This window comes from Ipomoea triloba, chromosome 10 (genome assembly GCF_003576645.1).
Source record: "Ipomoea triloba cultivar NCNSP0323 chromosome 10, ASM357664v1".
NCBI lineage: Eukaryota > Viridiplantae > Streptophyta > Magnoliopsida > Solanales > Convolvulaceae > Ipomoea > Ipomoea triloba.
Window position 1 is genome coordinate 1,138,246 of NC_044925.1, and position 10,371 is coordinate 1,148,616.

At 38.3% G+C, this 10,371-nt stretch overlaps 2 protein-coding genes across 4 annotated transcripts; both read left to right on the forward strand.

The window, feature by feature from the left end:
• The first annotated feature begins 877 nt into the window (after nt 1-877).
• On the forward strand, nt 878-4,887 carry LOC116031595 (receptor-like serine/threonine-protein kinase SD1-8). Its single transcript, XM_031273831.1, has 7 exons — nt 878-2,541; nt 2,817-2,951; nt 3,064-3,233; nt 3,351-3,561; nt 3,669-3,906; nt 4,023-4,173; nt 4,280-4,887. Exons 1-7 carry the CDS (start codon nt 1,239-1,241, stop codon nt 4,592-4,594), a joined length of 2,523 nt encoding a protein of 840 aa, XP_031129691.1. The 5' UTR covers nt 878-1,238; the 3' UTR covers nt 4,595-4,887.
• A 1,149-nt stretch (nt 4,888-6,036) lies between these two features.
• LOC116033139 (G-type lectin S-receptor-like serine/threonine-protein kinase At1g11330) lies at nt 6,037-9,959 on the forward strand. Of its 3 annotated transcripts, XM_031275899.1 has the most exons (8): nt 6,690-6,809; nt 7,108-7,620; nt 8,150-8,278; nt 8,367-8,539; nt 8,615-8,825; nt 8,919-9,156; nt 9,259-9,412; nt 9,509-9,959. In XM_031275899.1, the coding sequence occupies exons 2-8, from the start codon at nt 7,125-7,127 to the stop codon at nt 9,821-9,823; spliced, it is 1,716 nt and encodes a 571-aa protein (XP_031131759.1). In that variant the 5' UTR covers nt 6,690-6,809; nt 7,108-7,124; the 3' UTR covers nt 9,824-9,959. The 3 variants fall into 3 exon arrangements, with proteins under 3 accessions (XP_031131756.1, XP_031131758.1, XP_031131759.1); XM_031275896.1 differs by having other exon boundaries at nt 6,037-7,620; XM_031275898.1 differs by having other exon boundaries at nt 6,037-7,620; nt 8,370-8,539.
• Nucleotides 9,960-10,371: the final 412 nt, after the last annotated feature.

Consider the following 10,371-nt stretch of genomic DNA (forward strand, 5'->3'; position numbering starts at 1 on the left):
AACAATAACTCGTATTTTTCACCTCTAGTAAAACTCAACTTTCCATTACATGAAAAGAGAAAATATCATCCTGAGATTTGATCCTCTGCACAACCAACAGTGAGTCAAAGTCAATGATGATTGTCAAAATTGTGATCTTTAATCCAACCTAAAGCTTCCCTAATTGCCATTGCCCTCCGTTTCTTTAGGTGAAAAGATGCCTCTCCACTGTTCCTCTCTAACAGCCTTGAAGTTGCCATGTTCGTCTCTAAGAACACAAGCAAAACCCATCCTTGTATTACTGATGCATCCACATTAAGTTCTAAAACCCTGGATTGGATTTGCTCCATATAATGCTTGTTGGTTGGGGAAACTTTTAACTTGTCCATATGTCTTCAGAAGCTTTTCGCTAGTCACGAAAGAAGTCTTTGGCTCTATATATAGCAACCTAAGTTGATGTGACTTTTTAATCCAAAATTTTTAAAAATAAATAAAAAAAAAAATAATCGTTGACGACACCACTACTTCAGACCAAAGAAAACAAACCTTATTTAAAAAAAACGATAATAAGTGAGGAGACGTGAGGAAAAAATTAATGACAAACAACGTCTATGAAAAAAAAAGGCAACGTAATCATCAACTCATCGACATCAATCGAGAAACTTTGCCAATCTAAATAATATAACCCATAAATTAAGTTTAAATTAATTTATATGAAGGTAACTCACATTGTCATCTCTAATTTTTACTATTTCTTTCTCTTCTATTCACTATTGCATCTCTAATTTTTATCACGTGCGTCCCATACCCCCACGTACATATTGGAATTGAATAGATCTTCTCTCCTCGATTTTATCCTACGTTATTATAGCGTCAATCTTTTGACCGTTGTCTCACTGCTCTCTCACTCCTTCCTCAATCCATCACCTTTACAACTCAATTTAGGTAACATTAAAATACTCCATTTCTTTATTTAAGCATTTTACATATGGTTGTGGCTTGCTACCTTGATTAAAATAACATATGGCGATGATAATGGAAGCTTTAGTGCAGCCCGCATGCCCAGACCTCATCAACAACAATTATACAAAACCTCACAACCAATCTCCGGTAGCCGCCACCTCTGTAAAGCAATATCCGCCGCCCAATCACCATCATTTCCGTCAAGCTCAGCCGTTCAGTACAAATCATTGTTATAGACCTTTCCTCCATCTATGGGTGTTGCCCGGGAAAGCTAAATTTGCAGAAAGTTGTCAGTAATGGCGGGTGATATGGGATGGGTTTATTGCATTTCGTTTGTTCTGTTAGCGTTTCTGTGTATTTTCTGCAATCTTGGAGCGAGCACTGATAGTCTCAGACGCGGTGAATCGGTTACTCTGAACCGGACATTAGTCTCCACCGGCGGGAACTTCGCGTTGGGATTCTTCCGCCCCGGGAACTCTTCTTCTTCCTTTCTCGGGATATGGTACAACACCGACAACAACACTGTGATTTGGGTCGCCAACAGAGATTCTCCTTTGCCCCAAGATTCCGAAGCCGTTCTCAAGCTCGGGGATGATGGGAATTTGGTGCTTTTGGGCGGCAGAGGAAATACAAATACTATATGGTCAACGAATATCTCCGGCGGCGGATTCGCCGGAAACTCGTCGGTCGCCCTATTGCTAGATTCGGGAGATCTTATTGTGAAGCAGGGTGAGAGCGTTGTTTGGGAAAGCTTTGATGGCGACAGTGATGCATTAATGCCGGGGATGAGGCTAAAGGTAAACAAGAAAACTGGGAAACGGAACTTAATCAGATCTTGGATAGGCAGAGATGATCCCCGGCCAGGGAAATTCTCGTGGGGAATGGATCCTAAAGGATCTCCCCAGTTTTTGATTTGGAAAGAAGATAAACCTTATTATAGGAGCAATTTGTATCAGGATGGGTTTACTTATAGTAGGTATTTTCCCACACTGGGATATTCTGCATATTATTCTTTTGCCACAGAAAATGATGATGAATATTTCAGCTATGGATATGCTGACACCTCAATTCAAATAAGGTTCATCTTGATTCCAGATGGTCATATTCAGGCATTCTTGAGGCAAAAAAAGAGTGATAACTGGTTAATACGGTGGCAGGTGCCTGCCACTGATTGTGAATTCTATGCGCGCTGTGGTGCATTTGGGACCTGTGAACAAAACGATTCAGATTCGGTTTGCTGTTGTTTGACAGGGTTTAAACCGAAATCTCAGAAAGATTGGGATAAGGGGGATTATGGTGGAGGGTGTGTGAGGAGAAAAGATCTGCAATGCGATGGGAATGATAGGTTCATGAGGCTTCCGAGGATGAAATGGCCTGATCATTCGACTTCATTGGGGAATATGACATTTGAGGAATGTGAAATCGCGTGTTCTAGGAACTGCTCTTGCAGTGCTTTTGCGTATGCGAATATCAGTACCGACTCTAGTGTCAATTGTTTGAACTGGTTTGGCGACTTGGTCGATTTGACACATAACTATTCAGCTGGTCTTAACGGTTTTGGCCAAGATCTCTATGTTCGTGTTCATGCATCTGAGCTAGGTAATACATGCGTTTTCTTTGTACTTCTGAATTGGTTTTAATGTGAAAAATGTTTGAAAAGAAGATATGGAGTAGCTTAGGTTGTGGAGGCATTCACATAGATGGTTTAGATGATTTTAGTACCCTTGAAACTTATTTACTAGGTAGAGAACGATACAATATCCGAAGCTTAGAAATTGCACTCTTTTGCATCCATTCAAAGGCTGTTTCCTATTTACATTTTCATCTTTTGATATCAGCGATGATTTGATTACTCTGTAATGATGTTCTTGCAGATGGAAGTGGTGGAAATGAACATTCAGCTCGCAAAAACAAAGGTCTTGTTGCAATAATAGTTGCTTCGGTCTCTGCATTCTTTCTTGTTGCAGTTTTGGCATATATCCTCAACCGGAAATACTTTAGAAGGAAAGGTATGTACACAGTTACCGTTTTGAATTTCTTATTCCTATCAAGTGAGCATATATAAGGTCATTTTGGTTCACATCAACTTGTTTTCTGTTCCTAATTGCTTTGTAAACACAGATTGGGTAAGTAAGAAGTCTACTCTTGTTAACTCGATGTCAACTACGCCCCTTGCTGGAAAAGATGATATAGAGTTGCTGCAATTCAGCTTGTTTAGAATAATCGATGCTACGGACAATTTCGATGAAGCAAACAAACTTGGAGAGGGTGGTTTTGGCCCCGTGTATAAGGTGACCACTTAATGATAATTGTGTCAGATGGATATATATATATATGTATGCACATACTGATTTATATATCTTTATGTTCGAGTAGAAGGTTATAGTAGTGTTGCTATTTCGTTTCAGGGGTTTTTATCGGAGTTTGGGATGGTAGCCATCAAAAGGCTTTCTAAGCGATCGTCTCAAGGTCTGGAGGAGTTCATGAACGAGTTGAAGCTAATTGCAAAACTACAGCATACAAATCTTGTGAGCCTATTGGGTTGCTGCATTGACGATGAAGAGAAAATACTAATCTACGAATACCTGCCGAAGAGAAGCCTAGACACATTCTTATTTGGTACTGTGCTACCTGTTCTAAAACTTAATTTCTGAAATTTCATTTGCTGGGAGCCTTAAGTCTCCAGTTTAAATCCCCAATTAACGAAATCACTATGTTTCTCTCAGATGAATTCAAGAAAGATAGTTTAGATTGGAGCACACGCTTTCAGATAATAGAGGGAGTTGCCCAAGGAATTCTTTATCTTCACAAGTACTCTAGACTGAAAGTCATTCATCGGGACTTAAAAGCAAGCAACATTTTACTTGATGAAGGAATGAAGCCCAAAATATCAGACTTTGGAATGGCAAGAATTTTCGGGATTGACCAAACTCAGGCAGAAACAAACCATGTGGTTGGAACATAGTAAGTGTTATTTGAACCCGCACTACCAATAAATATTCGAGTCAATTGATAACCCTATTTTTCATCAGAATTTGTCTATGACTAATGCTTCTATAACTAATATCTTTTTGTGATAGTGGCTACATTCCACCAGAATATGTGATGCAAGGCCAATTTTCCGAGAAGTCTGATGTGTTCAGTTTTGGAGTGCTGTTGTTAGAAATTGTTAGTGGCCAGAAGAACTCTAATTTTTTTCAGACTAAACTTTCTTTCTCCCTCCTAGGATGGGTAGGCATTCTCAGCAACTTCATGATTTGTATATATAAATTATGTGCAGGATATTAAAACAAAAAAAAAAAGGCGTTACGGTTTCTTTTGGTTTTCTTTGTATTAGGCATGGGAAAACTGGAAAGAGGGACGAGCACTTGAATTTATTGATCCAGCAATAAGTGAATCATGCGACTCTCTCAAGGTCGTAAGGTGCATCGAGGTGGGACTTTTATGCGTCCAAGCAATCCCAACAGATAGACCAACTATGACCGAGGTAGTTCTCATGTTGAGCAATGACCCCGCAGCGCCAATTCCAGCGCTTAAAGAGCCTGCATTTGTTTCTAGCAACTCCAATGCCATCGTTTCTACTTCTTATCGAGAGTCGAGTGATTCTTACTCCCGAAACAACGTTACAATCAGTGTTCTCAATCCTCGATAAAGGATTGGTCGTTCTGTGTAAACGGTTCATGCCCTCGACGACAGCTCTTGTAGTGGTTTGTGACAGGAGTTCATCACCATAGAAAGGCTGTTTGCAATGGTGTTTCTGTTGGTATATTGGTTTTACACTAGAATTCTTCTGCCCTCTTGAATTTCTGTACTGTGCTGTATATGATATTCTTTTGTGTGATCAACTAGATTCATCCCCTGTGAAGTTTATCAGTTGGCTTGTTAGTTTCTATGTTCAGCGTATATAATATATAAATATAAATGTGCAGTTTAACTATTTTATCATAAAGATACAGAGTCTTGTACTTTTCTATCATAGTCTTTAACAAAAGTTAAATATTAGTTATTATTTTGATTTACGAAAAAGTTCACGACCACTATCTGACAAATGAATTTTAAGTGAAGTCCGCCTTGTGATCCTAGTTGTTGAAGGAGTACAATAAGGTAACCCAACCTATATATAATTAACTGGTTCAAATAAAAAAAGACTAATAGATCATTCTCACAAGCATGGTTACACTAAGTGCTAGGCGCTAGTCGGACGGTAGAGGAGCGCCTATACGGCTAGTTAAAAACAAAACAATGCACGTGTGAGGGTGTATATGTATGAATGTATGTATGTATATCTTACTTTTCTTATTAATATATATATATATATATATAGAAAAAAATTAGCAAGACCGAGCCGACTGGATTAACTCGGTTAGCTCGATCAAAATGAACGAGTTAATTCAGCTGAGTTAGGTGTTAGGCGACCGAGTCGACTAAATTAAGCGTTAGACGGCGCCTAGGAGAAAAATCGCCACGATCTAGAGACGTCTAGCGCCTAGATCGATATTTGCAACCGTGCTCATAAGAGTTAAACTTAAAATAAGATAACAAGTGATATGTTCAATTCACTAATTGAACTAAAAATTGATTATGTTTATAATGTGAGGCATGTTCAAGGAAAATTTAAGGAAAGATTCCCTCTTTCGCGAATAACATACTAACATCTTCCATCACGTGGCCCCCTATACCTCCATTATTAACATATATCGTTGTCCTATGCGCTTTCCTTAATCGTACTTGTTTGACCATTGTTTGAGTACTTTAAAGAAAAGATAACTAAAAAGGCGCTAAAATCCATTTAAACTTGTCTCCTTCGCCAACCAACTTCACCTTTGCCAACTCAATTTGAGTAATATATTCTTGGCGCTTCATTAAAGTAATTTACAATTCATTATTAAATTATATTTGCTATTAAGAATTATCACATGGGAATTTTTATTTGCTTTTTTTTTATTATTTAAGTTGGTATGATTTACTTTTTATAATTTACAAACTCATACCTTGACTATAAAATCATTTTAATTACTATTACATTTTCAAGAGATAAAAGTGTTAAATTTAGCTATTCATCGAACTTTTATTGAGAACTAGGATAATAATGTAAATCTCACTTAGCTTCAAAATAATGGTTGTGGAGTTCCAGGCAATCAAAGATTCATCACATGGGATCATGATGAATATACCAAAGCAAACAACGACCCAACTCCGGCAGCCGTGCCACCTTGACCCTGCAATTTCCGACGCTCACCATCTGATCTGCAACAAGCTCTGATCTGATGAATAATGTAAAACCCAACCCTTTTTGGCATATAGTTCTTTGACAGACTTGCTTCTGATCTAGTCTTTTCCACTTACACAGCCTAATTTGCGAGCAGTGCGTAATGGCATGTGTTTGTCGCATTTTGTATGTTTTATTCTTAGCCTTTTTCTGTAATAATCTTGGAGTGAGCAGCTATATTCTCAGAGCCGGCGAACCGCCGGTGACTCCAAACCGGACCTTATTCTCCGCCGGCGGGGAATTCGCGTTAGGATTCTTCCGCCCCGGCAACTCTTCTTCTTCTCCTTCCTTTCTCGGGATATGGTACACCCCCCTCAACAGCACTGTGATTTGGGTGGCTAACAGAGAATCTCCGCTTCCCCATCACGATTCTGAGCCCCTTTTCAAGCTCAGCAATGATGGGAATTTGCAGCTTTTGGACGGCCGGAGAAATATCATATGGTCCACAAATATCTCCGGCGCCGGACTAGCCAGAAACCCAGTAGAGGCTTATCTGCAGACCAACGGAAATCTCATTCTGAAGCAGGGCGATAGCCAAGTTTGGGAGAGCTTTGATGACGCCGGGGGCAACACATTAATGCCGGGGATGAAACTCAAGGTAAACACAAAAACCAAAACACAAAACATTATCAGATCTTGGACTAGTCTTCACGATCCCCGGCCAGGGAAATTCTCCTGGGGAATGGATCCAAAAGGGTCTCCACAATTTTTCATTTGGAAAGAAAACAGCCCTTATTACAGGAGCAATTTATACCAAGATGGGTTTACTAAATCTATGCACTTTTCAAAATTAGGCCATACCACAACCTATTCTTTTGCTGCAGAAAATGATGAAGTTTATTTCCGCTACTTCTGCGATAATCCCTTAATTCAAATGAGGTTTGTCTTGACCCCAGATGGGTATATTGAGGCAATGGTGAGGAAGACAAAAAGTGACCAATGGCGGATTCCATGGAAGGTGCCTAGGAATCCCTGTGAGTTCTACGCGCGCTGTGGTTCATTCGGAAGCTGTGAGAAAATTGGGTTTTCATCACACTCGATTTGCAGGTGTTTGGAAGGGTTTAAGCCGAAATCGCAGAGAGAATGGGAGAATGGGAATTATAGTTCAGGGTGTGAGAGGAAGAGGGAGTTTAGGTGTCATAGTAAGGATGATAAATTCAAGAAGTTGGAGAAGATGAAATGGCCTGATTTCTCAGTTTCTTTGGGGAATATGGCATTTGGGGAATGTGAAGCTAAGTGTTATAGCAATTGCTCCTGCACCGCTTTTGCCTACGCCAATATCAGTGAACGCCATCCTGCCAATTGCTTAAACTGGTTTGGGGATTTGGTTGATTTAACATACAATTATTCTGTTGGTGTCAATGCTTTCGGGCAAGATCTCTATGTTCGTGTTCACTCCTCTGAGCTAGGTACAGAAACATGTAAACTGTTAGGATTAACTGTTTACAACTGTGTCAAAAGCTTTAGTTAGTAGTGAAGGCACAATTTCATTCTGTAGAGGCAGGGTGCTAGAATTGACCCTTCAGACCTCGGCCCAACAATCTCCTAGCCACCCATTACTCAATCGTTATATCATGGATTAGGGTCGTGCACTGTGGACCCTAGTCCAATACACAAAATTTGATTTTATAAGGTACAGAATTCATGTTCATAATACACATACACATTAACACGATATAATGAACATGAATTCTGTGTATTATGTTAAGTGTTTATGTGTCATCAGTCATATAATTCTGTGCATTATGAACATGAATTGTGTACTTTATAAAGTCGTATATTAGACTAGGGTCCACAGTGTACCTAGACCTGGTCTACGATATAAATTGCCCCTTTTGCTCGTCTCCACCCAACAATAACTGCTATATATTGCATCCTTCAAAGATGTTGTTTCCTAACTGCTATATGTACATCTTTTCTTTAATGATGTTCATGCAGATAATGGAAGCAGTGGAAATGGACATTCAGATCATTACCTTGTTGCAAAAATTGTTGCTCCAGTCTCTGGATTCTTTCTTGTTTGTGTTTTGGTGTATATCCTCAAACGAAAATGCTTCAAAAGCAAAGGTACTATGTCATTCCTAGCTATAAACTAATATTAAACTGGATTAATAAATTGGTTCATATCATCTTATAACTATCTGTGTGAATGCAGCAGATTGGCTATGTAAAAGGTCTGCAGTGGATAACTCAATGTCAACTTCACCCCTGGTTGGAAACGATGAAATAGAGTTGCTGCAGTTCAGCTTGCAGAGAATAATTGATGCTACGAATAACTTCGACACAACAAACAAACTTGGAGAGGGCGGTTTTGGTCCGGTGTATAAGGTGACCACTTCATTATACACATATTTTTGTTTATGTTTTTGAGCGAAAGGTTATAATCTTGGTAAGTTGTTTCAGGGGTTCTTATCAGAATTCGGGATGGTAGCTATCAAAAGGCTATCAAAGCGATCATCGCAAGGTCTGGAGGAGTTCATGAACGAGTTGAAGCTGATTGCGAAGCTACAGCATACAAATCTTGTGAGCTTGTTGGGTTGCTGCACTGAGGATGAAGAGAAAATACTAATCTATGAGTACCTTCCCAAAAGAAGCCTTGATAAATTCTTATTTGGTAAATTTGTGATCCTTTTCACTTATTGTAGTCTTGGATTTATCCCCACTTATAATCCCTCATTAATATATAAAAACACTTCTGTTATCACAGATCCATTGGAGAAACATCATTTAGATTGGAGCACACGCGCGCAGATAATAGAAGGAATTGCTCAAGGAATTTTATATCTCCACAAGTATTCTAGACTAAAAGTCATTCATAGGGATCTAAAGGCAAGCAACATTTTACTTTGTGAAACAATGAAACCCAAAATATCAGACTTTGGAATGGCAAGGATTTTTGGACTTGACCAAACTCAAGCGGAAACAAATCATGTGGTTGGAACATAGTAAGTGTAGCCAGAATCCACTCTCATTGATCAATGTTTTATTTACTTTGTAACTTTATAAGTTCAAATCATATAACTAATGTATATTCATTTTTTGTCTAGCGGTTATATTCCACCAGAATATGTATTGCGCGGTCAATTTTCTGAAAAATCTGATGTGTTCAGCTTTGGAGTGCTGCTGTTAGAAATTGTTAGCGGACAGAAAAATTCTGAATTTTTTCATCAGACTCATCTTTCAGACACTCTACTGGGATGGGTAGGCAATTTCAGAACTTCATGATTGGGATATATAAGTTATATATGTGCAAAGGAAAAAAGACATAATGGTTTCTTTCATTTTTCTTTGCATTAGGCATGGGTAAACTGGAAAGAGGGAAGACCACTTGAATTTGTCGATTCAGCAATAAGGGAATCATGCGACTCTCTCAAAGTTATAAGATGCATCGAGGTGGGACTTTTATGCGTTCAAACAATTCCAACAGATAGACCGACAATGTCTAATGTAGTTCGCTTGTTGTGCACCGACCATGCAACACCAATCCCACCACTAAAAGAGCCTGCATTTGTTGCTAGCCATTCCAATGCCAATGTTTCTACTTCTCATCGAGAGGTAAGTGGTTCTTATTCCCAAAATGAGATTACAATTAGTGTTCTTGAGTCACGATAACATATTCATCATTTTGTGCAAATGATTCATTTTGATGTGCTCTTGTATTACAATTAGATTTTTGTACATGATTTTGCTTTGTAAATTAGTTTTGTCAGTTATAAGCATCATCAATCATATCTATAAGTCAAAATCGTTAACACAGTTTAGTATTCTCTGATTACAAAACAAAGCCACTGTCAAATTAATCAACCAGGTTTTTTCTCTCTGACATATGCATTTTACTTTAAGAACTTGTGGATATGGACAGAAATAACCTAATTATATATTATTGTTGTATACATACAAGTATATTCTATATTTCAGTTTTACAACATTTAATATTAAAATTTAAAATTTTCTATAATAATGTCAACATATTTGGTTTAAATAAAAGATGTGATAACATTTTTGTAAATATGTATAAGTTTTTTATGCACCAATTTTGGAGAAAGTTCACATTAGAGTAAATATGCCCAGTCGAAACACTTGTTTTAATTCAAATTCCAATTTTCTTGGCCTAAATAGACATGATTACATGAAAAAACTAGAAGTTCAAATGCACTTTG

Excerpts from the sequence above, each read along its gene's own strand:
- LOC116033139 (XM_031275896.1), top strand. The coding sequence starts at position 6,315 with ATGGCATGTGTTTGTCGCATTTTGTATGTTTTATTCTTAGCCTTTTTC. Across the intron at positions 8,279-8,366 it reads AAAATGCTTCAAAAGCAAAG|CAGATTGGCTATGTAAAAGG; the intron begins GTACTATGTCAT and ends GTGTGAATGCAG. Across the intron at positions 9,413-9,508 it reads CAGACACTCTACTGGGATGG|GCATGGGTAAACTGGAAAGA; the intron begins GTAGGCAATTTC and ends TCTTTGCATTAG.
- LOC116031595 (XM_031273831.1), top strand. The coding sequence starts at position 1,239 with ATGGCGGGTGATATGGGATGGGTTTATTGCATTTCGTTTGTTCTGTTA. Across the intron at positions 2,952-3,063 it reads GAAATACTTTAGAAGGAAAG|ATTGGGTAAGTAAGAAGTCT; the intron begins GTATGTACACAG and ends TTGTAAACACAG. Across the intron at positions 4,174-4,279 it reads CTTTCTCCCTCCTAGGATGG|GCATGGGAAAACTGGAAAGA; the intron begins GTAGGCATTCTC and ends TCTTTGTATTAG.